We start from the raw sequence: 18,022 nt of genomic DNA on the forward strand, positions 1-18,022 counted from the left end.
AGGCTACCAGCGGAGCGCTACCGGCCAGTGAGCAACTCCTTGCTCACAGATCGTCTTCTGGATGTTCAAGCACATCGTACTGAAGCCATGGCTAACTGCGAAGCTCAAGATCGTAGGAAGCACATCTATGACAGAACACATCGTCCGCATACATTCAGTGTGGGTGATTTTGTGTGGATCTGTTGCCAACAACCTGTGCTTCAAGTGCTTGAGAGACTGTCCCCTCGCTTCAGAGGCATCTACCGCCTAGCAGAACATCTTACGCCACCCGCCGTGGTTGCTCAGTGGCTATGGTGTTGGGCTGCTGAGCACGAGGTCGCGGGATCGAACCCTGGCCACGGCGGCCGCATTTCGATGGGGGCGAAATGCGAAAACACCCATGTACTTAGATTTAGGTGCACGTTAAAGAACCCCAGGTGGTCCAAATTTCCGGAGTCCCCCACTACGGCGTGCCTCATAATCAGAACTGGTTTTGGCACGTAAAACCCCATAATTTAATTTTTTTAACATCTTACGCCTGCCGCATTTAGGGCCATCCAGGTTTCAAGTCCGTCCACCAGGCACTCTGCTCAGCCAAGAACAGTGCACGTTTCACAACTGAAACGTTATGTGCCGCCACCTCCTGTGAAGTGCCTAGAAGACACAGCGTCATCTTTGTCTTCGTCCTCTGGACAAGATTCGCCTTCGTGCCCTCAGCAGTGCGAACCGCCTAGCCTGCAGCAATCAACCGGTAGTGTGTCACGTAGCTCAGAAACTGCATCTGCTTTGCCGCTGAACGATCAGCGCCCAGTCAGACATCGCAGACTGCCCACCCATCTTCAGGACTTTGAAGTGGACTTTTGAAAGTGCTGTGCTTGTGCCTGTTGCAATTTATTTAGAGTTTGTCTTTGCCTTTAGAGTTTGTCATCGCAATTTTGACTTTAATCCATGTAGAACATTTACTGCCTTGCCTTGTCTGTTGCTATTTGCCTGTCATATGCCTCTGTTTTTCTGCCTCGCCATTCATGCCTAGTGTTGCCATGCATTGCCTGTTGTCCATGCCTAGTGGTTTCTCCCCTTTGCCCAGCCTCACTTCACAATAGACAATATGCGAAATGCGCGGCGCCATCTCGTGCACAAGTTGAGAGTTAGGTCCGCCATCTTGGTTGCGGCGAGGAAGCGAGCGGACGGCGCAAGGCCCGCACTACCCGCACGGATTCACAAGCCCCAGATCGACCCTCACCGTATAGCTAAAATGCCGACGCACTGCTGTGTCCCCTGGTGTAAGCAGCGTGGACCCAAGGATCCAGACGGGAACAAGGTGCGTGGTTATTGTTTCACACCCGTGTTAATCCGTACACATCGGACGTACCCGTATTAATAGTCGTCCGTTGAAAAAAAAAAGAGAAATAACCTCTAGTTACCAATAAATTATAAGAACAGTTAGAGAAGTAACGTGTTGTACTTTCCCGATGTTAGTGAAAGTTTCGAAAGGCGGCCTTTCCTTTTTGCGTCAACCCCGTACGACCCACTTTTTTTTTTTTTTGTCCGACGGTCATGACAGCAGCCTTGTCGTTAGAGCAAATTCAGATGTTGTGGATGTGCAGAGGCTGTAAATATTAGGGTACCTGGCGCTCGCTCTTGTAAGCCCTTGGGCTCAAGGCCATTAACGTCGAGATTTTCTCGGGTACAGACCAACCCTCGCGCCGCGATAGAGATGCCGGATAGTGCGGATAAAGCGACGGACGCACGTTCTCGCGCGGGTGTCACGCGGGCATTTACGATCGTGATCAATGATCACTCTTATATGGTACAACTAACTGCATCGAGTTTGCCGAGTTCTAGCGCACCACACGATCGCGGCCGATCGCAATTTGTTTAATCTGTATCGAGAAGAATCGCGATCGAAAGGGTCCGCGTGACAGATATGCATATCGACCACAACAGCCCGGTAACAAACGCTTGCACGGTTGTGGTAGATTTATTATCAAGCGAAGTATTTTTAAATATCACCCGCAGGTCACAACATTCATGTATTGCACATACGGGTTATTAATGTTTTGTTGATGCAGGTTTTAACTTCATGTTTATCTCTTGAAACTTGCAGGTTTCGTATCATCGCTTCCCAAGAGATGCCACATTATACAAAAAGTGGATCATCGCCATCAAGCGCGATGAAGGGAAATTCTTCAACGTGACAAAATGCACAAAAGTGTGTTCAAGGCATTTCCTGCCATCAGACTTTATTCCCAGTGTATCCTGTGGCAACAACTTGCTGCGACAAACAGCCTGCCCCAGTGTGTTCAGCTTTGGCAAAATGCAGCAGCTTCGCAAGCCACCGAAGAAGCGAACATCAGATTCCAGATCAGCACATCAGATTCCAGATCAAGCTACTGCTCAAGCATCGACTGTAGAAGACAGTGAAGCAAGATTTTTTGATGACCAGTCTACTGATCGATCGTCTGCAGCAGCTGTAGGGTCCGACACACCTGAAACAGAGGGAGACACCACCAGTTGTTCACCTGCTGCTGGTACAGTCCCTTCATTAGGTGGTGGCGAGCCTGTCAGTGAAGTGGAACGTCTTGAGGGTGTGGTTGCCACACAGGGCAATGAAATAGACAGACTTAAATATGAATGTGAAGTCCTCCAGGAGCAGCTGCTCCAAACGAAGACAGAGATGCACCTCTCTCTCCAAGAAAATCACCGCCTCACTACACGTCTTGAAGAGACAGAAAGTTTAACAAGCTTTTGCGTTGAGCATTTTAAACACTCAAATGAGGACTTGCTTGCCTACACAGGAATGCCAACATACCGGCACTTCCTGGCATTGATGGCTTACATCAATCCTGGAAAGAATGGGAGTAACGTTTTGAGGAATGCTGGCATCAAAGCTAGCGGGGGCCGACGGCGGAAGCTGACAGTGGAGAATGAGCTGTTCCTCGTACTTGTGAGGCTTCGTCTTGGCCTCTTCGAGCATGACCTGGCACACAGATTTGGCATCACTCAATCAACAGTGTCACGCATATGTGTGTCATGGATTAACTTCATGTACATAAGACTCTGCAAATTACCACTCTGGGCATCAAGAGCTGTAATAGACGCAACATTGCCTGCAGCATTCAGTGCGTATTCAACAACAAGGGTTATTTTGGATGCAACTGAGATAAAGTGTGAGGTGCCCTCCTCACTGTCTCTCCAATCGAGCTCCTACTCTGCTTACAAGTCTTCAAATACCTTTAAAGGCCTCATTGGTGTTTCACCAAATGGCTTAGTTACCTTTGTGTCAGAGCTCTACACAGGTTCTATCTCGGACAGGGAGGCCGTACTGAAAAGTGGATTTCTCGACCTCAAGTTTGATGGAAATGATTCCGTCATGGCAGACAAGGGGTTCTTGATTGAGGACCTTTTGGCAAGAAAAAATGTCAAGCTAAACATTCCACCATTTCTGCACAGGAATGCCCTCTCTGAACAACAAGTAAGGGAAACTAAGGAGATTGCTTCATTGAGGATCCATGTAGAAAGGAGAATAAGGAGAATCAAATCATTCCATATATTTGATCGTCCGATCCCACTCACTCTGGCTCCCATAATCAATCAGATCTGGACTGTGGCTGCTATTCTCACAAACTTTCAAAGCCCTCTGAGCAAACCTTCACCACCAAGCAGGCGACAGCTGGCACCTCCAACAGAGCTAATGGATGAATAACTTGGAGGATGACCTCTATTCATAGGCTCAAACCACGGAGCGAGATGACACAGAAGAAGGAACTTCCCTCATTCCTACAACCAGATGAAGTCACGATAAAAAATAAATAAAATATACAATGTGTGAACGCGACCCATGACTGACTCTTCTTCATTTGTACACATCACTTGTACAAATTCCTCATAGCGTGGAAGCTTGGGCATGTTGGTGATTCATCGGAAAAAAAACAGAGACACGAGAGAGCGACACTACAAATTCCTCATTTGTATTTATCATCAGCCGTACAGCTTGTTCTTCATCGTAGCTCGAGCTCGGCTGGAATAAACGATTTAAAATAAAATATGCAATGATGATTATACAAACAATAAGGAATGGACAATAATACAAAGAAAGGCAATGTCTAGCACAAAAAAAGCCATAAATACAAAATATCACCATTTATTTATTAGTTACCTGCATCCCCCGTAGGGCATTACAGCAGGGAGGTTACAAACTTAACTAAATACATGAACAAATAATTACAATGTGTGGAAGAAAGCATCATTTTCTGTGATGTAACAATGCGCGATGGCAAACAGTTCCAATCTAGAACAGTTCTAACAAAAAAAAGAATAACGGAAAACGTCACCCCTACAAGAAAATTCCCTGACCTTCAAACAGTGGTCCAGTCGCTTAGATATGTAGTGTGGTGCCTGGATATATACTACGCGGTTTGTGCCCGTTTTAGAATAATAAATATTGTGGAAAAATTTTAATCTGATATGCCTTCTACGATCCTTCAGCTCTTGCCATTTAAGTTTGTTTGCTTTCTGTCATGCTAAGCTGCCGACTATAGTTACCAAGAACAAATCTAACTGCCCTATTCTGAATTTTTTCTAATTTATTTATAAGCTCAGATGTGTGTGGGTCCCAACAAACATATCCATATTCAAGTATTGAACGTACATGACTGAAATACAGCTGCGTTTTTAAGTTACTCGGTAAATGACTAAAATTGCGCCACAAGAATCCCGAAACTGATGCTGCCTTATTTACAATATAGTTAACATGCTTGTTCCATCGTAAATCAGAAGTAAAAAAGACGCCTAGGTATTTAAATTCCTTGCTTATGCTTAGAGTAAAATCATGAATTCTATACCTATATGGATGATTAGCTCGTTTTCTTGTGAAGGTGACGTGAACAGTCTTATTTATATTTAATGACATATCCCAACGCACACACCAGTCTGCTATAGTAAAGTCAACTTGCAGGATTTGTGAATCGGAAATGGAATCTACGACTCTATAAAGAACATAATCATCGGCAAACATCCTGAATGAAGACTGTATACCAATTGAAATATCATTAATGTACAACAAAAACAATAGTGGCCCCAACACTGAGCCTTGGGGAACTCCCGACGTAACTGATGCATATTGTGAAGATATACCGTTCAGAACAACAGCCTGTTTCCGCAATGACAAATATTCAGCAATCCACGCTATTATTTGACCATCCAAGTTAAAGCTTTTAATTTAGAGATTAGGAGACTGTGTGCGACTACATCAAATGCTTTACGGAAATCTAAGAAAATGCAGTCCACAACTTGTTGCTTATTGAGCCGAGGCTAAATAGTGTATAAATTCTACCAACTGTGTATTGCAAGATAAACCACGCCTGAAACCATGTTGGCTGGGGCTTAGGAGATTATGTTTAGTTAAATGGGCCATAACGCAACTGTATATTACGTGCTCCATAATTTTGCAGGTTATACTAGTTAAGGAAACGGGCCTGTAGTTCTGAACGGAGTTTCGCACACCACTCTTATGTAGGGGCACGACTCGCGCTAATTTCCAATCATCAGGCATGTCTATTTCACTGAGGGACTTCTCGAACAATCGGGTGAAATAAAAATATAATGCGTCCGCACAATTTCTTATGATAGCGGCAGGAATGTCATCAGGGCCGCATGCCTTAGTCTGGTTCACATACGGATACCATCGACACAAAAGGTGACTTCCGGCATGCGGTCTATTTCAATAGGTAATTCAAAACAGATAGTACATGAGCTAGACGGCAAAAACACAGATAAAAAATAACGGCTAAAAATTTCAACTTTAGACTCATTATCATGAATAAGTGTTTCATCATTTTTTAAAGCAAGTATCAATCTGTTGTCCTTGCCATTACGCTTCACATACCTCCAAAATTCTTTGGTATCCCTGAAAAGTCTTTCATCTAGATTAAAAAAATACAAGTCCTTAGCGATGTCAGACTTTTGTCTAAATTCAATTTCTATTGCTTTCAGCAAGGCCAAATGCTCTGGCGAATTAGACGCCTTGTATCTGATAAGTTCGTCGCTGTCATCGAACAAGGGCACGTAACTCTGCATTAAACCAGGGTTTGTCTTGAGCTCGCCTACTTGATATAACTCGTGATGGGACAAAACCTTCACGTAGTTCAAACATTTTCAGTTTGAAAGTATTCCACAGTTGTTCGATATCTAGATCATCTGCGAGTGCATCAAAAGTTGGAAAGAACGACTCGAAAGCAGCGCTAATCGCCTCGTAGTTGGCCCCGCTGTAGGCATAAATCTTTCGACTAGGTGTTTTCGCAACCTTCACATACAGAACTGATAAATCTGCTAGAACAACGTTGTGATCGCTCACAAGCTGCAAAGTAGATCACTACAATGAAGAAAAATGTTCAATCCACATATCAATGCAACCTCATTACAAAACATATATTGCCAGAATTATAACAACGCAGCAGTGTTACGAGCAGCAAAGTAAGGCAGAGCTGTAGTAAAAAAGAAATCATCTAACTGTGCCTTAACATTGTCCCACTTCTGTTGATCAAAATAAATGCGCTCCACAGCTATCCACTTTTCCGAAAAAACTACGAAGTCCGCCCACTGGCATTCTGTGACAGCCATCTGTCCTAAAACTTGATAAAAATATTCGTCATCTCTCTTGAGCTGCGGTGTATCATCAACAAATGTAAGACAAAAGTTTTTGGTGGTTACAGTATTGGCTTCACTGTCTTTTAAAGAGTAGGGGCACTTTATCTCTACCACACCATAGGTGCCTTCTTCGGGGTCAAAGGCCAACCTATCCGGGCTTGCACCCAGCCATGGACAGCTAGGGTGCACAGCAAGGCCACAATGTTGCAGGGTCACGTTGTGTCCTGCAGCTCTCATTGTAGTGGCATACCGCTCTGCAGCAACAGACTCATTTTTCTTTCCATATTGTATAGCTCGTACACGGGACAGATCCTTTGGGTCTAAGAGGTTTCTTAGTCCTTTCTCGGTCCATTCTTTCCGCTTTATCACCCTGCCAAAGGTGGACGCTGTGAGGCGGTGATGTCGTGCAGAGTGCCATCTGTCGCTCAGGGCCTGCTGCCTGGTATTCACTTCTAGGTCCTGGGCTTCCTCAGGAGCAAGTTGAAGGTGCTAGGAAAGAAATACAATAATATATATTTGCCGCAAGTCTGTACTTTAATGCATTTCAGCAGTTCTCAATAATCATGCTTGGCGCACATCCAGTCTGTCGACTTTTGCTAGTAACGGTGCATCAGATGACGCTAATCTGAGCATGCAAAATGCTGATCGATTAAATGGCCAAACAGCGAAAATTTCACAATTAGCTGCAAGCCAATCATCTTTCGTGCCTTGTGTGAGCCGCCACACAGCTGTTTTTGTTATATGCTGCAGAGCTATTTTGAAGGTTACTGGGCCATTCTATAAGTGTTAACAAGACATCATCTTACACAAGGCCATCTACAAGGGGTGGGGAAGGAGAAATAAGGCATCCTCTGTCGCAGGCATCGCAGTTGTAATTGTACAGCATTTGACTGCGGCAATGACTGACAACAGAAAGCTCGAACTGTTGGCAGTGCAAACTTTCACCACCAACCACTTTCACCACCAACCGGTATCTTTTGTGAATTATGAAGCTACAGTGCCTTCAGCACAGGGCCAATTACATGGCTTAATATGGCTATTACTATGGTTGACAAATAAACACACTAAATTCCAGTCCCCACCCTGTACGACTGTAATGTGCCACTGGCACTGGTCAAAAGTAATATGGCGGCTAGGTCAGCTCTGACCAATGCTCACATTACTTTGGACGCACATTATGCGAATGACAAATTGCAGCAATAAAAAACCGGAAACCACAACAGAAAAAAAGAGTAAGAACATGCAGCTGGCTGTGAAGCAGTCAAAGTGAGCATCTTTAGCTGCGCACATAGGAAGCGTGAACATTTTAAAACAGTATTGTAATGCAGTGATTTGGGTTTCTTGGTATGGCATCGTGAGGCTTATAGCAGATGAAAAGACAAGGACGAAGGAAGACGTGACACACTCAGACGCTAGCGCCTGTGTGTGTGTCATGTCTGTCCTTGTCTTTTCACGCACTATAAGCCTCACGTTAAAGCAGTAATCGTTCTTGTACGCGTGTTCATGAGATAAAGAGCACGCTATGCACACCAATTAAGAGCAGCAGGTCTAAAAGTATAGTATCGTCAGACATGCATGCTTTGAACTCTACTATCACAGCAGACGTCCATCGCCAGACAAAGCGGCCATGCAGCTTGGATGGTGCTCACTGAGCCAATGAACTTTTGGCGGTTACATTATATCCTTTTAGTAAGATCATCAGTAACAGTTCCCATGACCTGGCATGTAGGTGGTGTGATCAGGGCCAGCAAGGCCTTCTCAATGAATGTTAAATACTTATCAAGCATGATGCTCAATGCATGCTCTTATTTAATCCGACCTGAATGTAAATAGGCAGTATGCACGAATGCGCATTCAGGACTGCCGACGCATTGCAACAAGCATGCTTACTGCCATATGTAAAAAGCACTCGCTATATGCTGAAAGAAAATAACACTTTTGCTACCATAAGCACATGGCAAACCTGCAAAAGCACCTGATAAATGCAATGAACGAAAGCAACAACTAATGTGCTAACCATCAGAATTTGTTGTTCGTCAACTGTGAGGACATCAGGAAATGTGTGCTGCACTGCACCAGTGAAAAGCGCCAGTCGTGGGACAGCACAACTAGTGCCTGCACCAGGGGCTATGGTTGACGACATCCACGTCTTAAAATCATGCGGCCTGTCCGACTGCTGGTATGTCAGTGGAGAGTCTGCTGGAGCAAGACCTGCCTTTGTCTTCACCAGAGGAGCCTGCACGTCCAGTAAGACAGCGGCAAAAGGAAAGTCACCCAGTGACTCTAGCTCCGCACCAAGTGACTGGATTGCGGCTACTTGGCTAGCTTCATCTTGGTAGTCCAAGCTTGCATCTGAAAGGCGAGCAGTCACTGGCAACTGCACACCACCTTCTCGTGGGGCTCGCCAGTCTACGTCTAGAACACTTGCAGGCTTTATGCCTTTCTGTCTCGGGCGTCTCCACTGCTGAGGCAGCTCTGTGCAGGAAAGTTCTGGTGGCGGCTCCGCAAATCCTTGCTGCTTCAGCAGGGCTAGCAGGCGTACTGCTGCAAGGATGTGGCTGCAGGCTCCACTCTTTCCTGCGGGGCATTCACAGGTAGTGGTACGAGGCACACCGGTGGCACTCTGAACTGACAGCTGCACGTTGTAGGGACGGCCACTTTTCTTTTGACTTCGGAAACACGTGCAATGCACATGGACGATACCAAGTCTGAAAAGAAAAGCCAAAACAGTGCTGTGGTACTCATAACAGTGGCATGTGCTTTAATGGGAGAGTGCCCAAGAACCGAGACATCTCAATGTATATAAGATAAAACTCTTCCATAGAGACCTTACGACGAGTGTTTGTTTCATGATGAAAGCTGCAATTAAACATTGACTCTGGCAATCAAATAACGTAGTGCTGGTAACAAATAATTGTTTCTATATCAGTAATGTTATCACTCGAAAAACCACATGATAAAACTAAAAATTATGAGGCACGCCCTAGTGGAGTGCTCCGGATTAATTTAGACCACCTGGGGTTCTTTAACGTGCCCTACAACGCAAGTACATAAGCGTTTTTGCATATCACCTCCATTAAAATGCGGCGGCCGCGGCAGGGACTCGATCCCGCGATATCGCACTCAGCAACAGAGCGCCTTAGGCGACTGAGCCACCACGACGGGTGAGATAAAACTTCAAGAACTGATCTGCAAAGCAATATGCAGCGCTCTGGGCACGTGGTCGTTCGACAGTATCGGTGCGTTTGTTTTGCAAGTTGTTTCTTGGGTGACTCGGCGTCCGCCCCTTCAACATGTAGAAACCGGTCGCATCTTAACACAACGTTACTAGTGCGCAGGTTGCTTCCGTCCACAAACACTCCCGGAAACGAAGAAAGAGAAGCTCCCACTGTATTCGGTTGTGACGAAACTTCCATATCAAAATGAGCGATACGGTTCCGGGTGTGCGCGAGAGCGCCAGTGCAAGGATGGCGTCAGACGCCGTTCGCAAAGTATGCCAGTTGTAGTACTACAGTAAAAAGTTTGCTTACCCTGAGTCACACGTGTTCGTACGAAGCGATGACGGCGAACAGTAGGCCTCTATGGCAAAGCTGTACGCCTTCTTGCGCTGACGGGCAGAGGGGCATTTTTGGTCGCACAACCATTCCAATGTGCGCTCCGATATATGCGGAACGACCGTCAAATTCGTCGTCCAACCTGGGCTGCTCAGACTCGGAATGCATCGCGGCTGGTACGTACCGAGAGGACTTGCCATCATATAAAATTTTCGCTCACATACAAACAGATCTCAATGCGGCGCACACATAGAAACACACGCTGGCAGCTGAACACTCGCCGCAACCAAGATGGCGACCGGACTTCCGGTGCCCAGTGTTGGCAGATGACCAATCAGTTTTGCATATCGTCTATTCGACAATCATCCCCTGTCAGAACTAAAAGCTTTAGGTCACTGCTCCCAAAGAACATCCGTGTTGAAGGCATTACTCGCGTTACTAAGCTTATTGCGGTCTACGGGCCTTCACGATAGACTTTAAGGAGGCCGCCCCCTGCCGCTCTATAGCTTACGTGGTTTTTTCGTGCTTGTCTCTTTCTCTCCCTTCCTCTTTTAACAGCGAAGTTGTTTAAGCTAGCCGTAAAAAGTATGGTGTTTCACAGAAAGCCAGCAGCGCCATAGCCATGGCAACCAGCGACGCCACAGCTGCTAGAACACCTGGCGCGACCTACCGCCTGTGCACTGCGCATGCGCCGACAGCGATCGCGTTTCCCACGCTCGCGCGGGGAAACGCAGGCGGCGTCGGCAGCAGCTCGGCAGCAGCTCGGATGCAGCGTACTAGAATAGGACAGTGAAGACGGTCGCTTCACCGTCGGGGGCTGCGCCTTGACAGAGCTGTCACGGTAGGTGGCGAGCGTAGCGGCGGCGCTGCAGTCGCCGACTACGCTGTTCCCGTTGACAACGCGTGCGCGATATTTGGCGTAGGCCCACTGTTTCGGCTACGTGCTCCTTTATTATTGCGATAGCAATTATTTGGACGCACCAAAGCAGATTTCTGCCGTCAGCGTCGCCATCGTCGTCACCGTCGCCGTCGCCGTCACCGTGAGGTTCCGTATGACGTCAACGGCGATGAAATCGTCGCCGCGCTCCGGACGCTGTATGTGCGAGTGAAAGGGCGCGAGGGACGCGCGCTTTCATGAGGAGCGAACGCACGTCGGAGAGCAAACGCGCGTTCTGCGCCATGCTCCCTGAAGGGCTGCAGAATTAAGCGTCTCTTTCCTCCTTTCCATATATAGAGAGCAAACGCAACTATTTGAAGGTGTTTATTATACATAAGGAAGAGACGCTTAATTCTGCAGCCCATAAGGGAGCACGGCGCAGCGTCGTAGGGGATAGGGGGAGTAGGAGGTAAAGAAAAAGAGAAGAGAGATAGTTCAGGGGGCTCGTCCGCACATGGGTAGGCAGCAGAGGCGGCAGGGACCGGCAAGGGCAGGTACGCTCAGCGGTATGCTGCTATCCCACTCGCCTCCACGAACTCCACGAGGCTGTGTAGTGCGGGGAGATGGTAGCGGGATGGGAACAGCAGGTTGGTCGGTGAGTCAGCAGGAAGTCCCTGCAGTCTATAGGCTCGGGTGACCTTGCCTATAGACTGCAGGGACTTCCTGCTGACTCACCGACCAACCTGCTGTTCCCATCCCGCTATTTCCGCCACGCGAAAGGCTCTGGGGGGACGGGAGGGAGGGAGGGGAGGCGACGTTTAACTTTGGCACCAAATACGTATTTATATAAAAACGCTGCGCGCGTTCGGTGCGAACGCGGGCAAAACGCCAACGGCGTTGACAACAGTTCTGCGTGTTGCTGGTGCTGCTACGTGTGCAAGTTTACACAGGTGATAAAACTACTATCCTTACTCTGTATAGCTCTCTACTAATTTGCTATCGCAATGGGCGCTTCACCTTTCGGGTGAAACTGCGACAATTTTTTAGTGAGTGTTTTTCAACACAGTTTGTGTATGAAGGGTGACTCCTTGCTTCACCAATGGGTAAGCAACGCTTGAACCATTGCTACGCCCCTGGATGTAGCACTGGATACACTCGAGCGGGCGCTACAAAGAAGCCCTCGCTTTTCAAGGCACGCAGGACTCTGAACGAGGGAGCCTATGGCAGCGGAACTTGCACACAGCGGATAAACCACTTACGGAGTATTGTGCAGTTTGCGAACTACACTTTGAGCCGCACTGTGTTGTGAGGGACTATGTGCACGTAATCAACGGCGAAGAAGTTCGTCTACCGCGAGGAAAGCCTACGCTTTCGTCAGACGCCGTGCCAACAATCTCGCCGAACGTCCCGGCGTACTTAAGCAAGCGCGTGGTGGCGAAAAGGGACGCGAGAAAACGCAAGGCTGAAGAGATCAACAGACCAGCTAAAAAGGTACTGTTCTCGAGTGCTGAAGAGCGTCAAACTGTAGATGAGACTACTGATGTCTGTGAGACAGTTTGTCTGTACGAGCACGAAAGTGGTGATGTAAATTCTGTCGTGACTGTCGCCTCGCTAAAGAACGTAACCCCGCCTAATAAGCGCTGGGTTCTGCATGAGACGCAAGACGCAGAAGGATTTTGTTTCACTTCGTGCACCTTTGACGCCGTCACAGGTGAAGTGAGAGTCGAAAGGGCCGTATTTTGCACAGAGGGTAGCTCTGGGGCTTTTCGTGTGAAGACATTTTTGCGTTTTTAACCATGGCATTGCTAAACATGTTTATTTCTATTGTGCATTTCTGTATTAGGCATTTTAGGCATTTCTGTATTATGCATTTCTGTATTTCTCAATTTTGTCATACCATGGAAAACCTTTCAATGTGTTTCTAAATCATTGTACATTTGTGTATATGTTAATACTTTCTGCATTTTCTTGACCTGGAACATGTTGCATATTTGTGTTGTGCATTCTAATAGTATGTGAATTCTTGGCATCCTCATACCACGGCAGTGTGCAATAAAACTTTGAAGGTAATCATTATCTGTTGCAGTTTTTTTACTTATTTCGTCTCATCTATTCATACCAGTAAACAATGCGCACAGCATGAACCGTCATTTCCAATCGGTGCAAGAAAGCATCTTTGCATCGCGGTTTTGGCTAAAATAGAGAAAGAGTAAATTTCAAACGCTAGAAAATTTCATTTCACTTAACGGGCGGGTCCTGGGTGCGACTGAATGAAAGAAGTTGCGGAAGTAGCCTTTAGAGCCCACATGCCCCGTAGGCTTCGATGGGCGCCTCCCCTTAGTCGCCAATCACAGCGCCGCCGCTACTTTTGCCGCCGCGATAGTCGCCCAAGGAGCGCGGTCGTTCCACTGCCCAATTCTAGTACACTGTAGCTCGGAGACACGGCGGGCAACCGGTTTCCGCTGCCACGCCGAGATGTGCGCATGCGCTGTTATAACGATTGGATCTGCGCTTGCGCCGACCTTGAGGCAACAGCTATGTGTGCGTGGCGGCGCTCGATCAGTAGAAGCCATGACGCCCAAAGATAGTTTGTACTCCCGAAGAAGAAGCCGCGCATCGCGATAAATTCCGAGAAATGCTGGGGATGACTTGGTAATGCTTAGCCTAGCCCAAAAGCCAGGACTAGCTAGGTGCCCATCAGCTCCACTGTCTCTTTAGCATTTAGCCTCCAGTGCAAGCTATGCTATATTTTAGCCCCGTACTCCTTCCCCCCGTGCAGGGTAGCTAACTGTAACTACCTCTGGTTATTCTTCTTGCTTTTCTATGCATACATTCTCTCTCTCTCTCTCTCTTTAGTTCAGCATCCTATATGATGGTTTTCTTTTCTACTTCTCCTTTCACTCGTTATTGACGGAAGTATAGTCTCTACTATTTCACACCCTAAATATGTGGAAGACCGACAGCGAATCTCGGGAATTTATCAATTAAATCACCGTATATCCCAGAAGCCTAGCGAAATGAAGTATGACATATATTCTGCTTCAAAATTTGTGATGAAACATAAGACAGATTCCATCAAAAAATACAATGTTAATTTTCGTTATTCACTAATGGACTTTCAATGTACCATTTCATTTGCCAACAGGTCACGTTATCTGCCCAGGAGCTCTCATTGATCGGGTATTTCCCATATTCACCAGTTTGCGTCTTCTGTGACCGTATACAAACATTAACAACAGCATAGAACACAAGTGACAAAAACAAAGAAAGGGAAACTATCGAGAAAAAAAAATGTATTGAGTGTGAACCTGTGCACAGGAAGCCGCCGTACATGGCTAGCTGCTTTATATGAACGCACTTAAGCCCCGTCACATAAACTTTCAACATGAAGAGAAATTTACCTCAGAGTATTGCTAGAACCTACATATTTGAAGGCAACTAGTAAACAGATCGATTCCAGAAACTCTATGCTCCAATATTATGGTTATCGTGATACGTTTGTTGACAGCAAGACCCTCACTTTTATGAAGGAAGTGGTGACTGCGTACGTTCTCGAGTGCCTCTACGCAGCCTTTGAAAGTTCCTCCTCAATTCAGTATTAAGTTACTTTTGAGCAGCACTTGGCCGACTAAAAAAACTTCCTTTCAAACATAAATGAAGCTGGTTGCTTCATGTCTGAGCAACCAGCTTGCCAGGAAAGAAGGCGCTAATGCCACAGCGTCTACGCAGAATGCTCACGTTCTCAAGGCAACCCGCGTGTTTCCTGGCTTATCGGACTGCTTCGATGCGCACGTACTAACCACACAAGTGTGCGTTCGACCGTACAAAGCGTTGGTCACCGTAAGCTCAGTTCCACCACTGAAGTGTGATGGTGCGCAGGATCTAGCGGTAGTGGGATGTTCGCCCTCCCGGTTAATTATCCCTTGCATGGCTATCGCGACAACTCTAATACGCCCATCTCCAATGCAGAGTGGCATGTAGGAGGCTACGTGCGCTTCAATAAATTAATGTTTTTTTTTCTGAAAGTTGCTGAAGTTGTAAGTTTTAACAGAGGATCACTTCACAGAGCCTCTGAGAACTGCACACATTAGTTGATTTGTTGAAGTTCGTGAAGAAGTGATATTGTTGTAGAAAGCTCGCTATGTCATAGAGTTTTCCACAGGAAAAGGTGAATTTGCGCATCAGACTGAATACGAATATTTGATTAAAAAAGCCTTGCGATTATTCACAAAGTGCAAAATATTTTTCTTATTTCCAAGCAAAGTATGGTAGAACAGCACCATTAAAGCTTTTCAATTGGTTAAGAAGGTATTTTATTTCCTATATTTATTAAATAAAATGCCATTCACGAATGATTGTCCAGTGAAGTGCCTTTTAATAAAAAATGATGGAAAGGTGATCGTATCTGACGTACCATTGCACTGATTGCAACGAGAAAAATAAAAGAAACAACGCAATGCCAGATGCACGCAAAATTCTGTGTTCACTGAAGGGGCGAAGTGTACTGCTATTGCGCAACATATTTGCCTAAAATGATGCAAAGCAGAGCGAGATCAGTTATATGAGATTGTTTTGCGAGTTTCAAGACATTCAATTTGTTCGCTGCGTAAAGGCCGGCAGCCTTTTTCAATGACTCGAATTTATCCAGGTAAAGATAGTTTTCCTCTTCTTTCATCCAGAAACTGGTGTCTATGAGTGGCAAACACTCTGTTCCTGCACCAGAATCATTATACACAGTTTTCACTTGCATCGGTGTTACTCTCTTGTAGAGAAAAATAGGTTTTTTCATTCCTTACACTCGAGAATATTGAATAGTGGATACTGTAATCATATGCAAATCGAATAGCAACGGCTACGCGAGCTGTATTCAATCAATAAGTGAAGCGATGATTGACAAATTTTTATCACCAACAATTAAGTTGGAGGACCCTGGGTGAAAAGCGGCAAAAGGTTGCTTGAAGGTGCCTTGGGGCCTGTTATTACAGCAATAATAAAATATTGAAAAAAAGAAAAAAGAAAGCAAGCAAACATTATAGTTCCTTTATTTATAACAGACAAAAGACACCAAATGGCTGTGTGATAAATCGGAGAACTAATAATGGTAAACATCATGTGAACAGTGTACACATCCAAGCAGCACAATATTACAAGTAATAAGACAAGTTGTAACCATATTCATAATTTCCAAAGAGCACATTTACAAAAATATACATGCCAAAACAAAATAATACCGGCAGTAAAAATATTATCCACAATGCGAAACAGAAAACTGGAAGGCTTTGTACATATCTGGTACGAAGTATTCGTGCTGTTGTCTTCGAGAAAGAAATTCATGTTGATCTTCTGCTGGTGGTTATTTAGAAAGATGGAACATTGAAGGTCAGTGACTGCATACGGTATGATGCATACGTCAGTGTGGTAACAGCCATTTGTCTGATGCTCTAGTGTGCTAATCATTAGTTTACCTAGTTAACGGTAAAAAAATTTTGAAGTAGCCCTTAAAATTTTGTTGCAGAAGAAAACAGGACAGTAAACGAGATTCGTCCGAAAATTCAAATCTTCACATACCCCTCAGTTTTGGTGGGGTTATTACTGCTTCAGACCAAAGATATTGTTTCCCTTGCTCAGTGATATTTCATAACCACAGGGTTGCTTACAAATGACGCTTAAGAAGTATTGCCGTCGCATGGATGAATTGCAGTTTGCTATTCACTGTGGTACAATGCAGTCATTTAAGCTCTCTTTACGCGCGCTTATTTAATATTACACTGCATGACTTGGTCTGTGTTTCTATGCAGAATATGGCGTATAAAGGAGCAGGGAGGGTAACAACGAAAGTTTACAATTAACCATAGCTTACGGTGGCCCTTTTTGTTTGCCACAAAATAAAGTGTCTCTTAGACATTGGAAAAAAAAAACGTATACAGCATACGAAGAGCCTAACCCCTTTGTCACAGGCAGGGGCTTCACTGAAAAGCTTTTTTTCTCTTGTCACAGTTTTAGCTATCTTCTTATCTGAAGTAAGAATCGGAACGAGTTTTCAGGCACGGAATGCGCAGTTTACAATTACGCGCAACCTTGTGGATCCTCCTTTTTGAAATAAACCGGAAGGACAGTGAATGCAAAACTGAGCAAATAAGTCAAAAGAATCAACCAACAAGCATCATATTTCTCACATAAGGGCACAATCCGAGAAGTCCAGCTACGCTGCACTTTTTAAAAAAGCATTTTGATTAGGCAGATGAATGATATGACGTGCAATGTGAGGCCTTAGAGGTGTTTCACATAGCAAGACAGATGACAAAGATCGCATCAGTGGTAATTCAGTTCCACATAAATATCTAAAAAAATCTACACTCGAGTGGATTCTTTCGTTGGGTTTTCATTTGTCTACAGGGTAAGCTGAGCTTCTTTTATAAATATTTTGGGGTACTATGCAATGAAGGTTTAGCTGAAACTTGAAGGCTTCCTTTTTCAAGAGCGGACGCCAACTGCCTTTTCTCAAGTATCACACGAAAAGCGAGAAAAAGGCACGGATACCATCCCAAAAGTATTTATTATAGGCCCTTGGCGTGACGTTAAATATAGTTTTGAGGCAATCCAAGCCTTACCCTGCTTTTTAAAAATTACGGGTCCGAAGTGCAGGTGGTAGGCTTTTTTTGATAGTCCTGCTGTCGTCATCTCACCCACCAAGCTCCTCTTTCTTTTCCTCTTCCCCTTCCCCCGGCGCAGAGTAGCTTGCTTTGAGGAATGTGCGAGTACCCCACACTGACCTCTATGCACTTCATATCTATAAACGTTTTTCCCTCTCTCTCTCTGTTAGGTGAGAGTCAACGCTGCCCACTATTTTTTTCTGTGGTTCATGAGTTCTGCTTTAGAATTTCTGAACAATGTTTTCACCTTACCGATAGCCATAGGTCACACTTTCCATTAAACTTTCTGATCTTAGTGTACCTTAACATCA

The 18,022-nt window shown here is 45.4% G+C and overlaps 2 protein-coding genes across 2 annotated transcripts; one reads left to right on the forward strand and one right to left on the reverse strand.

Moving 5' to 3' along the window:
* Positions 1-1,079: 1,079 nt before the first annotated feature.
* Positions 1,080-3,893, forward strand: LOC119444213 (uncharacterized). Its single transcript, XM_037708644.2, has 2 exons — positions 1,080-1,300; positions 2,087-3,893. Exons 1-2 carry the CDS (start codon positions 1,088-1,090, stop codon positions 3,683-3,685), a joined length of 1,812 nt encoding a protein of 603 aa, XP_037564572.2. The 5' UTR covers positions 1,080-1,087; the 3' UTR covers positions 3,686-3,893.
* Positions 3,885-10,349, reverse strand: LOC119445268 (uncharacterized). The gene is made up of 3 exons (XM_037709585.2): positions 10,324-10,349; positions 8,645-9,335; positions 3,885-7,116 (listed from the first exon to the last, which is right to left on the reverse strand). Exons 1-3 carry the CDS (start codon positions 10,347-10,349, stop codon positions 6,421-6,423), a joined length of 1,413 nt encoding a protein of 470 aa, XP_037565513.1. The 3' UTR covers positions 3,885-6,420.
* Positions 10,350-18,022: the final 7,673 nt, after the last annotated feature.

This window comes from Dermacentor silvarum, chromosome 3, assembly GCF_013339745.2.
Source record: "Dermacentor silvarum isolate Dsil-2018 chromosome 3, BIME_Dsil_1.4, whole genome shotgun sequence".
NCBI lineage: Eukaryota > Metazoa > Arthropoda > Arachnida > Ixodida > Ixodidae > Dermacentor > Dermacentor silvarum.

Coding starts and splice junctions, on each gene's coding strand:
- LOC119445268 (XM_037709585.2), bottom strand. CDS start 10,349: ATGCATTCCGAGTCTGAGCAGCCCAG. Junction 9,336..10,323: donor TCCGAGTCTGAGCAGCCCAG/GTTGGACGACGA, acceptor TTTTCTTTTCAG/ACTTGGTATCGTCCATGTGC. Junction 7,117..8,644: donor ACGAACAACAAATTCTGATG/GTTAGCACATTA, acceptor TTTCTTTCCTAG/CACCTTCAACTTGCTCCTGA.
- LOC119444213 (XM_037708644.2), top strand. CDS start 1,088: ATGCGAAATGCGCGGCGCCATCTCGTGCACAAGTTGAGAGTTAGGTCC. Junction 1,301..2,086: donor AGGATCCAGACGGGAACAAG/GTGCGTGGTTAT, acceptor TGAAACTTGCAG/GTTTCGTATCATCGCTTCCC.